We start from the raw sequence: 17,225 nt of genomic DNA on the forward strand, positions 1-17,225 counted from the left end.
GGGATGTTTTATCTCATAGACATACGCAGAATCCCAGGAACCCATAATAATAATAATAATAATAATAATAATAATACATTTTATTTGTACTGCACTTTACATTTGGAACAAATCTCAAAGTGCTACAGTTAAGATCATTTAAGTTCTCCTAAAAATAAATGTTTTTTCAGCCAGCTGCCTTTTTAAGGCAGCCAGCGTCCTACTGGAGACCCAAATCCCAACCATCGGACAATATAAAAAGTGTGAGAGTGAAGGGAAAGGCTGTATATCATTGGAGCGTGTCAACACAAACTAAACGAGAAACAAACTGAAATTATAAGGGATAGAGTGATAAGAGAAGATGTGTTAAAACCAAAAAAGGACAATTTTTGGATTAACGAGTACATGAATGTTACTGAGAAAATTAAAATAACCATAAAAGGTGATGTGTTCATAGAATTGATGAAGTTGAATAAAATAACCAAGATACTCAAAGTCTATTTGCAAATAAAACTAAAAGATTTATGAGTGTGATAGATTGATCCAGGAAATAGCAAGAAGGGTGTGATTAGGATATTGATTTTGCTATTACCCTGTTATTTATTGCTTTTTAGTTTTAAATATTAATTTGCTTGCTTTTAAGATAATGCCATATATGGTTAAAATAGAAATGCTTGAATGCTATTTGAGTGGAAAGTTCCTAAAATACTTAAATGCTTGAATGCTATACGAGTGGAAAGTTCCTAAAATACTTAAATGCTTGAATGCTATACGAGTGGAAAGTTCCTAAAATACTTAAATGCTTAAATGCAATATGAGAGGAAATCTCCTAAATTACTTTGATGCTTGAATGCTATGAGTGGAAAGTACCTAAACTACTTAGTGACATAGATGTACGGTATAAACAATTGTATTTGACTTCCTTTGTTTATTATGGTGTGAAAACAGAAACAAAGTGTAAAATATGTGGGAAAAACAGTGAAAATTAAGTTGGAAATGGTTGGGGAGACACAGGGAGCAAGGATTGTGTTCTGAAAAGAGAGTTGGAGGTAAATAAATAATTTTGCAATGTACTGCTGTTACGGCTGGTCAAGCAAATGTTTGTGCTTGGTTTAGGTTTGATAGTATTATCAATATATCTATTAAAATACAGATATTCTGGTCTCTAACTCCTCTCTGAACCTCCAGATGCTCTTGTATCTTGCTCTCTCATAGGCTGTCGGTCATCGCCGATGTCATTTTCAGTCAGAAAACAGCAGGAGTTTGAATCAATATTAAATATCTTATGTCATTTTGCTTGATTTAAGAATTTTTTTGACATTTGGACTGGAAACAAAACAAAATTACTAGGTAAGATTAGCCTTTTTTTGCAGTGCAAGCACAGTAATATCATGGCTAGCAAACAAAGCTTACACTAACAGCTCTGCTCATCGGGAAAACACTGCCCTCTACTGTAAACGCCACATTCATGTAGCGCTACAGAAATAAAGCTGACTCGATGCTGATCTGAGCTTTGATTTCTAACTGATCAGTTCTGACTCGTGGTCATTGGGTCATCAGGACATGAGTGTGGCGTTTACAGTTGAGGGCAGTGTTTCCCCGATGAGCAGAGCTGTTAGTGTAACGGTTCAGAGTTGTGTCTGAAGTTGGTTTTACATGAGCACTCGGAGTGCAAAGCCCATAAGGTGCTTGTAGTTTTGCTGACTCTTCTGAAGATGATTCCCGCGCTGCAGAAAACACACAACACAGAATTTGTGGGGAAAATTTTTTCATAGAAATTAAATCATACTAAATAAATATTAAAATGGTGGTTTTTATCAAGTGTATTAATTAGACACAATTTGAGATTATTAAAATGTAATTAAATGATTAAAAATTAGAATTTGGTAAAAAAAATAACACAGAATTGGATGGAAAAACATATTTCATTGGGTCATAAACATGTAACTTTTGTTAAATTGTTGTATAAGTTTTATTATTTAAATTAATTAGACATGCTTTTTGATTACTAAAAATCTAATTTGACTATTAAAATGGATTCCAAAAAATTTAAACAGAAAACACTAATTTGGGGAAAAAATAAAGCTGATTTCATAAAGCCCTCGTGATGTTTTGCATCTTGATTGATTGATTGATTGATTGAAACACTTTATTAACCCCGGTAGCGAAACTGATGTGCCACCAACGACAACACAACCAACAAACTCAACACACAATTAACACACAGATAAATGAATAAACTATTAGTTAAAACTAAGTTTTTTTTCAGCTTGGCACTGTAGAGATAGATATTTTTTTGCTATTTTATTTTTTTCTTGCCTTGTAAATTTTATTTAATTTTGTGCACAATTGTTGTGTACTGGATCACAAAATACTGCTTTACAGACATGCCTATTTTGCACATGTCGTGGAAAAAGAAATGGTGAAGCTGGAATTGAAAAACACAAGCAAAGTGTCTTTTAAAAGCTTTAATTCTTGAAGGTCAATTTGGACATACAGGTTGTAAGTGGAAGCCTCACACTCGTTCTTTTATACTCTCATTTCAGTGGGTGAGGGCTTCTTTGTCAATAACACAAAAACACAATAACAAACTCCTTAATTGGTGTTATCTGCAGCTGTCCCACCTTGAGTGAAAACACAAAACTTTCTGAGAACTTGTTCAAGGCTACAGACAACGAACACACTAGTTCTATTTAGAAAAGTATAAAGGTTATCAAACAAAAAATGTGTTTACTACAAAAAACAAAATTCCCCTTACATTTAACAAAAAATGGAATTCCCCTTAAATTTAACAAAAAAAATGGAATTCCCCTTACATTTAACAAAAAATTGAATTCCCCTTACATTTAACAAAAACATCTTATATAAGTTATATAATTAAAAACGCCTCCTATGGTTTGATATAGTTGATATACTTCAAAATTCCCCTACACTCGCGTCACTCAAACTCAGAACCAGGAAACAGAAAAACATGTGCGTTCAAAGAAACTGAAACTGAAGTGCAGTAGAGCTGCTGTTTGCTTGTGTCTCTGTATTCATGCAGTAAAATGGCAGAAGCCAGTATTTCTCAGGATGAGTTCAAGTGTTTAAAGTGTCTGGATCTTCTGAAGGATCCAGTGACCATTCCCTGTGGACACAGTTACTGTAAGAGCTGTATTACAGGCTGCTGGGATCAGGAGGATCATGTGAGAGTCTACAGCTGCCCTCAGTGCAGAGAGACCTTCAGTCCAAGACCTGCTTTAGCTAAAAACACCATGCTGGCTGAAGTGGTGGAGAAACTGGGAAAGCGTAAACGTCCTGCTGACTGTTTCGCTGGAGCTGGAGAAGTGCAGTGTGACGTCTGTACTGGAAGAAAACACAAAGCCGTCAAATCCTGTCTGGAGTGTCTAAACTCTTACTGTCAGAATCACCTTGAACAACATGAGAGTTTCTTTAAAAGAAAGAGACACAAAGTGACTGATGCCACTGGACGACTGCAGGAGATGATCTGCCAGAAGCACGACAAGATCCTTGAGGTTTTCTGCTGCACTGATCAGATGTGTATATGTGCGCAGTGTATGATGGATGAACATAAAAACCACGACACCGTATCAGCTGAAGCTCAGAGGACAGAGAAACAGGTATGAACTTAACCCTTAATCACCCCTTGGGGTCTAGCTGATCCCACTGGACTTTTCCTTCATTTTTAAAAAGTGTTCCCTTCATTTCAGGGGTATGAGACTCTGTGACTTTTCCTAAATAATCTATCTAAACATGCACAAAAAATCTGGGCTTGATTTGGTTGTTCTTAAGGTGTGTACATTTTTTATTTTACTATTTAAGGTCCTCGGGGTCAGATTGACCCCACATTGAAAATGAATGAAAAAATAAAAATAAAACATTAACTTTGTCACAAAAATAAAACAAAATCCAATATAAATCTGAAAATGTGTACATTTAAATCAAGGTCTGGTCCTAGAGCATAAACACAAAATCTCATACACATGCACGCACAAACACACACGTGTGTGACTCCAACAGAGTGCATTTGTATAGAAATTGGCAAATAAAATCAACAAAACTGCCATAAATCTGAAAAATTGCCATACATAAATGAAGGACTAATACTAGAGCACAAATGCAACATGGAACAAGCATGTTCACTCACATACACAGGTGTCTGGGGCATTTTTTAGAATTTGGTAAGGAATGTAAAAATGTAAAAAATGTTTTTGTTTTTATTTGTTTGTCAAAAATTGTTTTTAATAAATCCAGTATAAATCTGAAAATGTCTACAATTAAATCAAGGTCTGGTCCTAGAGCATAAACACAAAGCTCTCTCTCTCTCTCTCTCTCTCTCTCTCTCTCTCTCTCTCTCTCTCTCTCTCTCTCTCTCTCTCTCTCTCTCTCTCTCTCTCTCTCTCTCTCTCTCTCGCACGCACGCACGCACGCACGCACGCACGCACACACACACACACACGTGTGAGTGCAACAGAGAGCATTTTTATAGAAATTGGCAAATACAATCAAAAATTCAACTGTAGCGACACCTTGGTTTTATTGATCAAGACGCAGAGTTTCAAACAGGTTTTTTTTCCTCTCAACGAGCATATTGCAGCACAAGCACCATGAACACCGTGAAAACTACAGAATAAAACAGAAGAAATACAAAATGCTTCTATGTAGCTTCACAAATAATTTGCAAATAAATCATGTTCACATATTAATCATGTTTTAACTAATAGAGATGGTGGTCCAGTGAGATGGTGGTCCAGTGGGTTAAACCATGGAACTGATACGCAGAAGGTTGCTGGTTTGATCCCAGCGGTCACCACCAGTGTGTCCTTGAGCAAGGCACTTTACTCCATGTTGCTCCAGGGGATTGTCCCTGTAATAAGGGCACTGTAAGTCGCTTTGGATAAAAGCGTCTGCCAAATGCATAATTATATATATATATATATATATATATATATATATATATATATATATATATATATATATATATAAAATAACCAATATGAAATATGTGTTTTTATATTGATGACCTGTGCAACTAACCCATAAACAAATGAAGTAATGACATTCTCTTACCTTAAACAAAATCTCTTCTGATAATAATACACACTCCACACATTTTTTCTTCATACCTCATTCCGCTCTCCAAGGGCGCTAATTAAAGTGTTTCCACCATCATCTAGCATGCTCTCTAGCTCTACACACTCTCACAGTTCGGAACTCTTAGAAATAACATGTACGAACAATACAAAATTCAAAATCAAAATGTAAACTCTTTCTTTACAAGATTCAAAATGGATGAAAATGATAAATAACTCATGTGTTTTCAAGTTTTACCATTCTTCCGACGATGCGCGAGCACCACATTGTGAAGAGAGAGGGTTGCAGGAAGTTTAGCGTCACAAAAAACATAAGAAGAAAAACTGCGCTTTTTTCCAAATAAAAGCAGAACAGACAAGGAGACACTGTAGAACTTCAATGTCTTATATTAGCATATAAATGCAATACTGTGTAGGAGACTATTAATGCAATTTATCAGACATTTACATCAACTACAATCAACTAATACTAGAGCACAAATGCAACTTGCATGTTCACACACACACACACACACACACACACACACACACACACACACACACACACACACACACACACACACACACACAAAAACATATATTCACAAAATATATATCATAAAGTTATGAGAAGTTGAAGCATCAAGAAAAAATTAAGTGAAAATGAAGTCCCTATGGTCCCTATTCATCCTGCTGTGATGAATTGAGAAATCAACTTTCCCTTGAGCCTTTGATATATAAAAGTTAATAATGATATAAGAATATCCTGTAAGTTTCAGAGCTGAAAACTTCCTTGTTAGTCAAAGAAAAGCTACTATTGACACCCGGACCAGAAAACGCCCGATCTCAGAATATGTCGACCATTGACGTCATAGAATGCAGAAACGCCGCCTCTACAGATTAATAAGTACGCCTGCTTCTGTAGCCCCACCCACTGACTCGTGGAGCTAAACGGATCATGCTACCGAGCAAAGACATTGCGCGTTTGTTCGCTTCATTTCACCGCGGAATCGTTTCTAAACAAGAGACATATTGAGATTTAAACACAATGCTGTGCCTTCTATATTGGATCCGACAGGAATGGTGCAACACACTTATGTGAGTAAAACATGTTTTTTATATGTAATAGTATTGCATTGTTGCAAATCCTTTATTTGAGGTGTTATTGGTTCATTGGTGATCAGACTCGGACTTGTAACGTTATGGGCCAGGGCTCACAAAGCCCAACGTCCCGGGGCTATGAGTTTTTCAGACGGGCTAACAAAACGTAAGTCCGGCCTGCCGACGGGCTATCTTAAATAATGAAATAACATTCCTTTCTTGCGTGTGTGTGTGTACGGGTCGCGGTTATTCACTGATCGGGCCAGCCAAGTAATAAAAAAAAAAAAAAACATTCCAATCAATCGCGGGTGGATGAGAGATGAATCATTGTGTTTGTTTGATAAAGGCATTTTGCGAGCCCTGTGAGCGTTTCTCCACACGCTTTCGAAATAATGTACTGTACTGTACTGAGGGCTGAAGCTCATTAAATATGCAAATCTTATCCAATCCTAGCCGTGGGCTTTTACTTCCAAGTCTTCAGTGCGGCACGCCCATCAAAACCGAGCGTGTCTTGAGAAAGGCTCAAAACCATGACAGAAAATAGCTTTTTACTTATTCATTATAATGTTTTTGAATGTAAAAACCACACAAACTTCATAAGTTGACCTCAGACAACAGTATAATTTAAAAAAAAAAGCCAGTTCATGACATTTCGTGGAAAAGTGCAATATTTGTATCAGTTATTTAAGAAAGTGAAAACATTGATAATAGCAGCCTACAGCTAAAAAAAAAACACTGCTCAAAATATTAGAATATTTCATATCGAATTTAATTAAATTACCATTCATACAGCATAAATACTGGGTATCTGTCAGTCTAGTTCAGTACTCTCAACTGTGAAGTCTGCTGACTTAACAGTTGTCCAGAAGACGATCATTGACACCCTTCACAAGGAGGGAAAGGCAAAAAGGTCATCGCTGAAAGGGCTGGCTGTTCGCAGAGCGCTGTATCAAAGCATATTCATAGAAAGTTGACTGGAAGGAAAAAGTGTGTCAGGAAAAGGTGCACAAGCAACGGGTATGACCGCAATTTCGAGAAGATTGTCAAGCAAAGCCAATTCAAGAACTTGGGAGAGCTTCACAAAGAGTGGACTGAAGCTGGAGTCATTGCATCAAGAGCCACCAGATCGACTCATGCACAGACGTCTTCGGGAAATTGGCTACAACTGTCACATTCCTAATACCAAGCCACTCCTGAACCAGAGACAACGTTAGAAGCGCCTTACCTGGGCTAAGAAGAAAAAGAACTGGACTGTAGCTCAGTGGTCCAAAGTCCTCTTTTCAGATGAAATGAAGGTCCCAGAGTCTGGAGGAAGAGTGGGGAGGCACAGAATCCAACTTGCTTGAGGTCCAGTGTGAAGTTTCCACAGTCATAATTTGGGGTGCCATGTCATCTGCTGGTGTTGGTCCATAATTTATGGAGATGCCAGATTCCTTTTCCAGCAGGACTTAGCACCTGCCCACAGTGCCAAAACTACTACTAACTGGTTTGCTCGTCATGATATTACTGTGCTTGATTGGCCCGCCAACTCGCCTGACCTGAACCCCATAGAGCAGGGTTCCTCAAATCTTACCCTGGAGGGCCAATGCGCTGCAGAGTTTAGCTCCAACCCTAATCAAACACACCTGAACATGCTAATCAATGTCTTCAGGTTCATTAGAAAACTACAGGTAGGTGAGTTTGATTAGGGTTGGAGCTAAACTCTGCAGCCCATTGGCCCTCCAGGGTAAGATTTGAGGAACCCTGCCATAGAGAATCTTCTGTCAAGAGGAAGATGCAACAGATGAGCTGAAGGCCGCTATCAAAGCAACCTGGGCTTCAATAACACCTCAGCAGTGCCACAGCCTGATCGACTCAAAGTCATGCCACAATGATGCAGTAATTCATGCTAATGGAGCCCCAACCAAGTATCGAGTGCATAAATGAACATGTACGTTTCAGAACTTGATTTTTTTTTGTATTATAAATCCTTTTTTGATTTATATTAAGAAATATTCTAATAATTAGAGATACTGGATTTATTATTTTCATGTGCTATAAGCCATAACCATCAAAATAAAGTATAAAAAGGCTTTATATATTTTACTTTACATCGAAGTAAAATAAAATATATGACAATTTTACTTTTTGAATTAAATTACAAAAAACATCAAACTTTTTTACAATATTACAATTTTTTGAGATGTACCTGTATAATAACATTACCATGTAAGATCTTTAACCCCTCAGTCTCAGCACTTCACTGATACTGGATTCATATCTGTTTACTAGATGATTAATGGGATGTTTCTCCTGTTATTGGTTTGTGCTTTAGCTCCAGCTGAAGAAGACACAGAGGTTGTTCCAGGAGAGAGTCCAGCAGAGAGAGAAAGATTTTCAGCAGCTGAGAGAGGCTGTGGAGTCTCATAAGGTGAGTCTGGAGAAGAAGAGAAGTTTGAGAAGTCTCAGTCAGGACTCAATGAAGCCACTGTGTGATTGTGATGTGTGTCCTAACAGCGCTCCGCACAGACAGCAGTGGAGGACAGTGAGAGGATCTTCACTGAGCTCATCCACTCCATTGAGAAAAAACGCTCTGAGGCCACACCGCGGATCAGAGATCAGGAAAAGACTGCAGTGAGTCGAGCTGAAGGACGAAAGGAGCAACTGGAGCAGGAGATCAATGATCTGAGGAGGAGAGGCGCTGAGCTGGAGCAGCTTTCACACACACAGAATCACATCCTTTTTCTGCAGGTAACAGAGATTGAGAAGAACAGGATCATAGTAGACTGGAGCAAGAGATATGTAACAAGTTGAAAAATTGACCATGAAGTGAGGCTGTATATTAGCGATGCTTGAGCATACTCAAACCACAAAACCAAAAGTCTCCTAAGGGTCCTTGTGAATTTCAGATACACAAACTGCTCAAAAGTCATAAATAATGGCCTATCTACTCGTTGCCTTTGTAGTGTAAGTGTAAACTTGTAGCTCTAACATGATATAATGAATATGAGAAGAATGAAGCTGATGCTGTGAAAGTGCTGGATTGAGGAGAGTTACTAAACATCAACAAGAGCTGCACAAATCTGACAGTAGTGCAGGTTATTGTCTGGAGTGTGGAGGTGATGAGCTTTGTGATTTCTGTTTTTTGTAGAGTTTCCAGTCTCTCTCAGCTCCTCCTGAATCTACAGACGTCAATGACAATCCCTTCAGTTCTCTCTCCTCTTTTGATGGTGTGAGAGAATCTGTCCGTCAGCTGAGAGACAAACTGGAGGATTTCTGCAAAGAAGAGCTGAAGAAGATTTCTGACAGAGGTAAATTCATCTTGTAAGAGTGGACTCCTGCAGATGGTTCAATCTGCAGGGTTGCCAGAAGAATAAAGAAACGTTATCAGAAAGATGGAAGAAGACTGTACTTTTCTCGTCTATTTCCACTGTTGGGGACACAGTTTTAGACCCAGAGACCAGATATGTTGAATGAAGACCAGGAGTCAAGAGTTAGATTAATTAAAGAAATTTACTGAAGAATAGTTTGCAGTTTCATCAGCAGAAGCCAGCGTCAGAGTCTAACTCACAGAGAATTTTGCTCACCAATTATACTGGTTACAAGGACATTGATTACATCAACAATAACAGATGGCCTAAGCCTTAATTGGCTACGGAGACCTAAAAGCCTAAACATTTGTCACACATGTATAGACATGCCGGAATGGCGTAGTTTAGTCGGGATGCTCGTCACAACATCCTATCCAGGAGGGTGAGATTGGCCTCGGAAGTCGTAAAGGGCGCCTGCATGTCGGGAGGGGGGTCAGGCCACAATCAGATCGCTCCAACAAACCTGCGCAGAACTTGTGAAACGCACACATACAAGCACTAGGGCATCATACCGCTTATCTAGAGAACAGTCAATACCCAAACAACGACTCCGTCATAACTATCGCGAGAGGGAGCCATGCATGGCTGGAGGTCAACCCAGAGCAGCTGGGGAGACTAGTTTTAATACTACAAAATCATCCTCAAACTAAATATATAAAGGTATGAAATCACACAGAATTACAATCATCTCTAGATTACATATGAAAGCAGAGAAAGAGATATTTATTTTGATTATCCTTGATTATTCATGTTATGGATATAATAAAAGAATCACTGAAAAGGATATGTGTATAAAAGAAGAGACAATCCGTTTCACCACCCACTGCAACTTATACCAATGACGGAGATAAGCGCAGTTATAATAGCAAAATATGTGGGAGAGCGTTGCTATAAGGTGGCAGTAGCACAGGAGCACAGTATTCGTAATAGAAAGGATTTAATGACAAAATCTGGTTATGGTTACACTTAAAATAGTTTCAAAATGGATGTATGAGATGATAAACTTATACCATTAATTGTTCACAGCATGAATAAAATGTTACCTGAGGGATAGAGAAAGAAAGAGAGAGAGAGAGAGCGAGCAAGAGAGGGAGAGAGAGTGGGGGAGAGAGAGAGAGAGAGAGAGAGAGAGAGAGAGAGAGAGAGAGAAGAACAGAAGCCCCCAATGACCTCAAGAGCCAGAGAGTAAGAGAGCCAGAGGAAAAAAGAGAGAAAGCCACAGTTCCAATCCTCTTTTTTCTATTCCTTGACCATGTGACAGAAACCAAAGGTATTTCTTTCAAACTGACCAATCAGACCAAACTCAAACATAACATTCAAATTGACCAATGAGACCAAACTCCCCCAACCCCCAAATTTCTTTGTTGGATTTCAAATATCAAATATCTTTGATTATTTTCAATTACTTCAATCTGCTCTCAGAAATGATCCTCCATCATCTCATATCATGTAGAAGATCATATTAGAAATGTCTTATGAACAGATGCAGGAATAATTTTCTCTTGACATGATAATCACACTCTTCATGTCTGTTGATTTCCACAGTCACTTTCACCAACATTGTTCCCAGGACCAGGAACGACTTCCTACAATGTAAGTCACTAAGAAAACAAGCAGGAAAACTCATTGAGTGTGTTCATGTTCTTCCTGTTGAAGGTGAAAGAAAACATGACAGAAGAGTTTTAGAGTTGATAATGTAAATGATGATTTGCAGTATATCTGGTAAACTGTATGGAGACACTGCTGATATATTGAACATGAAGAGTTCAGCTACATTAAAGGGTTAGTTCACCCAAACATTTAAATTACCCCATAATTTACTCACCCTCAAGCATATACACCCTAGGTGTATATGGCATTCTTCTTTTGAAATGAATACAATCGGAGTTCAGTGTTGACAGTTTGGGTGGGTAAAAATGGGTTTGGGTGGGTGGACAAATTTTAGGTTGGTTTGGGTTTGGGTAAGACCTCCATTCATCTTCGGAACACAAATGAAGATATTTTTGTTGAAAGCTGATGGCTGAGAAAGGCCTCAGATAGGCCTCCATTGGCATTCAGTACATTTATACTCACAAGACCCATAAAAGGCACTTAAAACGTCGTTACAAAGTCCATCTCACCACAGTGGCTCTACAATAATTTTACAAAGCGACGACAATAGTTTTAGTGCGCAAAAAAACCCGAAATAACGACTTTATTCAACCTCTTCTTGTCTTCCGTGTATGCCTCCAAGACGCATGCGCGAGAATATGATGTAGCGCCGGCGTTTTAAGGCTGTTTTAAGACCCTTTAAGGCTGTATATATATAAATTATAAATTTCATTAGTGTATATATATATATATATATATATATATATATATATACATACATACAGTATCTCAGCTATTTTGACAATAATGGCTGTATGTTAAGTTATTTTCAGAGTACAGTAAATCTATACTGCTATACACGCAGCACACTGACTACTCTATATATATATACATACAGTATCTCAGCTATTTTGACAATAATGGCTGTATGTTAAGTTATTTTCAGAGTACAGTAAATCTATACTGCTATACACGCAGCACACTGACTACTCTAAAATATATCCAAGTTTCATTTCTATAGTATTGTCCCTTGAGAAGATATACTAAAATGGCTGCTGAAATGTGAGGGGGTGTACTCACTTTTGTGAGCTACTGTATGTATATTTAAGCGGCAGTGGATTTCAGGATCCACCCCTTTCAATATACCCCTAGGATGGCTTGAAAGTGAGTAAATCATGGGCTATTGACATTTTTGAGTGAACTTATGCAGAGTTCACACTGCACGATTTTTACTCGCCAACAGGTTTTGCAAAATTGCAGACAAATGCTCAAAATCATAGGCAAATCGGTGCTCGTTCACGCGAGTAACAATCACGTAGTTTGAATTATCAAATATCTGGACCTGTCAGCGATTCAAACTCCTGCTGTCTGAAATGTGTTCTGACTGAAAATGACATCGGCAATGACCTACAGCCAATGGGAGAGCAAGATACAGGGCAGCGGGAGGTTCAGGGAGGAGTTATAGACCACAATATCAGTATTTTAATATATACATTTTAGAGCTGGGAATCGATAAAAATTTTTTCACTAATTAATCGCATTGTTTTCTGTAATTATCACGATTAATCGCAAGTTTTTAATATTTTTATATTGTTATAATTTCAGTTACTCTCCAAATTCTAATGGGTTTATTTAAAGATTGTTTTTTTTTAAGACTAATAAATGTTAAGATGTGCTATTGTGCTATTAAGTTTCACTCACGGTCGAGCTGTTATGACGCGACGCGTCTGCCTATCAAAGATTAAGCATGTCAGCGGTATGAGAACAAATAGAGACATATCCAGCTGAACTACCCATTGACAGAAGCGACAATCCCCTTGACTACTGGCGCACGAACGAAGGCCGCTTTCCATTGCTTGCGCGGATTGCATGCAGGTAACATCACACAAATATATAAAAGCAAATTTTGATAAATAAACCAAAAAAAAAAAAACCTGCCTAGAGAGGAAAAGAACACACCGACTGCAGACAGGATTTGCATTTCACATTTTGCGAAATGAAATTATATCGGCAAAATTGCTGTGCCAGCATGCTTTCAGTGCAGCGGAACATCGAGACAACGAAAAACAATAAAAATCATTAATTTACAGAATTAAATTAGAACAGAATATACATTTCTAATAATAAAAAATAAATAAAAAATAAATAAAGTCAGAATCAAGTCACAGGGAGCATAATACATGTGTGCAAAATGCCAAAGTGCAGGAGAACATAATATATATTAAAAAACACAAGCCACAGTTAAATTAAGTAACCCTGAGTGATCAATAAATAAAATAAAAATAAATAAATTATAAAAAAAACGAAAGTTTTGCCAGAATTGTGAAATTTCTCTTTTTAACTGCCGAAACAACAATAAACGCTAAACTGGCAGTTTTTTTTTAGCTAAACGTGTTCACAGCAATTTAAAATTAGAAACGGCTTAAATGTTTGAAAACACTTGTACCCTACCCGATCGAAAAAAATCCATTCTTTCACTCTACTTGTGTGCGTTTGAGTCTTTTTGAATTGTGTGCGGGGAAAACCAACTTGTTAACGTTGGCCGGCTGCAGTGCGCTCTTAAACTTGCCCGTTTTAAGTGGAAAGCCATGTTTGTTGTTGATGAGTGCTAGGACATGAGCTGTTGGCACAACTTGCATTTAACTTTTTTTGGATCATCTTTACCATTTCAAAGTGCATCCACACTTTAGAGTTTCTTATTCCAGACATTGTTAAGTATTCCCTGCCGCCAAGATGCACCTCGTCTGTCACGGATCAGGGAAAGTGAAACTTAAAATCTGTCACAGGGGTGGTTGGATTTACACACACACACACGCACGCGCTATTTATTGAACGCTTCTTTCTTTTCACGTTTTTTTTTTTACAGCATCATCATAATTAAAGGCTGTATATAACTTAATATAATCGTACAAAACCAGTAGTTATGTGTGAAATTAGACATTGAGCACCCCCATATTGCCAAAATGGTATGATCCTCGTTTCATAACACCCGCAAAGGCTCCGGATATCGATGCATTGAATCTTCGACAATTCGGGGTCACCCCTAATACATATATATATATATATATATATATATATATATATATATATATATATATATATATATATATATATATATATAGTTTAGGTTTTCGGCCAAGTGCATCCTAAAGTTTTGGTTTCGGCCCAAAATTTTCATTTCGGTGCATCACTAATTACAACACATTTAAAATATGCTGTTTTTAAATTGTTTCCACATTAATTTGGAGAGTAACATATAAAAAATATTAAAAACTCCAAAAATATAAAAATTTCCAGCACGAATATTTACAAATATAAAACAGAAACAAAGCACAAACACAGACAGAGATGTCGGCATTTAAAAACAATGGTTATCCGCCGACTTTGATCGTGCAGTGTGAATTTGGCATTACTCCTTAAAGGATCAGACAGATACATAATTCCTGATTCTGATATGTTTTCTCTTCATCAGATTCCCATCAGTTCTCTCTTGATCTGAACACAGTGAATAAACGCCTCCGTCTGTCTAAGAGGAACAGAAGGATTGCATACACTCTCACAGAGCTTCAGCCGTATCCTGATCATCCAGACAGATTTGATGTGTGTCAGGTGCTGTGTAGAGAGGGTGTGTGTGGACGCTGTTACTGGGAGATTGAGTGGAGTGGACGTGTGTATATATCAGTGTCATATAAGAGCATCAGCAGGAAGGGATGGGGTAAAGAGTGTGTGTTTGGATATAATGATCAGTCCTGGAGTTTGTACTGCTCTTCCTCCAGTTACTCATTGAGACACAATAAGAGAGAGACTGTTCTCCCTGTAGAGCCCATCAGCCGTAGAATAGGAGTGTATGTGGATCACAGTGCAGGAACTCTGTCCTTCTACAGCGTCTCTGACACTATGAGCCTCATCCACACAGTCCAGACCACATTCACTCAAACACTCTATCCTGGGTTTAGGGTTTTTAATATTGGATCATCAGTGAAACTGTTGATGAATCAGAATAGACTGTAGAGAGATTCTACCCATAATGCTTTGAGCTGCATGATAAATCAGTATCAGTGAGATGTTATAGAGTCTATTATTTTCTCTTCATTACATTAATACTACAGCTGAACTTCTGTCAGTGAAATAACATGTCAGAATAAATGTGTGTAATAAATTGTCATTCATTCAGACAGTCAGATCAGTGTGTGTTTGTGAGTCACGATGAGTGAAGGTGTGTATCTGCTTTTCTCAAGCTCCATTTCAGTCATTTAATTCTTATAGTAGTGTCATAAATATTGAGATACTATCAAACTTACCTTCAATTGAAATGATCACACACATGATTAATTAAAAAAAAAAAAAAATTATATATATTTACTGTTGTCTGAGGTCAACTTATGACGTTTGCGTGGTTTTTACATTCAAAAACACCATAATGAAGAAGTAATAGGCTATTTTCTGCCTTAGTTTTGAGGCTCTCTGAAGAAACGCTCGGATTTGATGGGTGTGCCGCACTGAAGACTTGAAAGTAAACGCTCACAGCTAGGATTGGATACGATTTGCATATTTAATGAGCTTCAGCTCCCTCAGTACATGTGGGAATTGTCTGGGGAAATGCTCACAGGACTTGCAAAATATCTTTATCAAACAAACACAATGATTCATCTCCCATCCACCCACGATTGATTTGAATGTTATTTTTTTATTACTTGTCCCGCCCGATCAGTGAATATATTCAATTCAATTCAAATTTATTTGTATAGCGCTTTTCACAATACACATTGTTTCAAAGCAGCTTTGTAACACTCCACTAAACAGCTTTGTGGAGTTTACACTATTTAATGGGACCACTCGTTGCTATTAGCTAAATCAAAAATATGGAGGAGTATAAAACACAAGACTAATCAGATCATATAGCCAAAATCACCAGTGTATTAACAAGAAACAAATTATACCCAAAATAACATTTGCTCAATCGTGAATGTGTGTGTGTGTGTGTGTGTGTGTGTGTGTGTGTGTGTGTGTGTGTTTGTGTGAGCGAGGTGCATAAGTCTTTATGTCCAGCATGTGCTATTTACAAAGTCAGATCCGTCTCACCGGCAATGTTTGACAACTCCGGGAGCAGTATCTGTGTGTTGTCCAGCTGTTTAAAGTCCTCCGGAATGAGTCATCCACAGTCCAAGGAAACGGATATACTCCACAGAAGATCGGCAGTCAATGCTCCAAAAATCAGCCAGCAAAAAACCCAGGTAATCCGATACGATCGGGTCCGTAGTGTGAATGAATGAGCGCGCTCCCGATCGCCGGTACTATATATTTAAAAACACACTCCCAGTTCCTGTTTGGGTGACGTGTCATCACGTGACACTCCGTCTCGCCCTGGAACGAATCTCGCGAGACAGGAGATAAAGCTCAATAACACAGACAGGTTAGGGAGAAATACAGAACACAGGAGATCGCATTTAAAACAAATGACCAACTAATCACTCTTATTAGTTGATCTACTATAAATATGCTTCCCCTTATGTGGCCACGCTACAGCTTTACAGAAAGTGCATTTCATAAATGTACATTGAAAAATGTTAGAAAGAGAATGTTAAAGAAAAATGTTAGAATAAGTTAATCAATCATGTATTATTTTAGGCCATAACAACGCTGGCGTTGAGTCGTCTCTTCACAGGCGTCGAGTCGTCTCTTCACAGGTGTTGGGGCATCTGAAGTCTCCATGAGAGGCTGGATACAAACTGGAGCTGACGAACTAGTTACCTCGGGACTAGTGTCCCGAGATAACAACAGAAAAGCAGATGGGAAATAATTAGCATAGCTGCTGTTCAGAATATTAATGCTTTTGATCCGATTTAACTGTAGTATAAAAACGTATTTATAATGTGAATGCTTGGCTAAAGAGATGCGTCTTTAATCTAGTTTTAAACTTGGACAGCGAGTCTGAACATCGAACAATATCAGGAAGACTATTCCAGAGTTTAGGAGCTAAATGTGAAAATGCCCTCCCTCCTTTAGTGGACTTAGATATCCTAGGAATGACCAGAAGCCTCGAGTTTAGTGATCTTAAAGAGCGCGATGGATTGTAGGGCGATAGAAGATCCGTTAAATACACTGGAGCTAAACCATTTAGGGCTTTATAGGT

The 17,225-nt window shown here is 38.0% G+C and overlaps 1 protein-coding gene across 1 annotated transcript; it reads left to right on the forward strand.

Moving 5' to 3' along the window:
• The first annotated feature begins 2,956 nt into the window (after positions 1 to 2,956).
• On the forward strand, positions 2,957 to 15,425 carry LOC307126523 (tripartite motif-containing protein 16-like). The gene is made up of 6 exons (XM_079817086.1): positions 2,957 to 3,599; positions 8,467 to 8,562; positions 8,649 to 8,882; positions 9,283 to 9,442; positions 11,048 to 11,095; positions 14,565 to 15,425. The coding sequence occupies exons 1-6, from the start codon at positions 3,027 to 3,029 to the stop codon at positions 15,101 to 15,103; spliced, it is 1,650 nt and encodes a 549-aa protein (XP_079673212.1). The 5' UTR covers positions 2,957 to 3,026; the 3' UTR covers positions 15,104 to 15,425.
• Positions 15,426 to 17,225: the final 1,800 nt, after the last annotated feature.

This window comes from Gobio gobio (assembly GCF_949357685.1).
Source record: "Gobio gobio genome assembly, chromosome: 5".
In the NCBI taxonomy this organism is placed as follows: domain Eukaryota; kingdom Metazoa; phylum Chordata; class Actinopteri; order Cypriniformes; family Gobionidae; genus Gobio; species Gobio gobio.

What these genes read in the sequence shown, in the direction of transcription:
- LOC307126523 (XM_079817086.1), top strand. Translation starts at nt 3,027, where the DNA reads ATGGCAGAAGCCAGTATTTCTCAGGATGAGTTCAAGTGTTTAAAGTGT. An exon ending in AGGCTGTGGAGTCTCATAAG is followed by an intron (nt 8,563 to 8,648) that starts GTGAGTCTGGAG and finishes GTGTCCTAACAG; the next exon opens with CGCTCCGCACAGACAGCAGT. An exon ending in ATCACATCCTTTTTCTGCAG is followed by an intron (nt 8,883 to 9,282) that starts GTAACAGAGATT and finishes TGTTTTTTGTAG; the next exon opens with AGTTTCCAGTCTCTCTCAGC.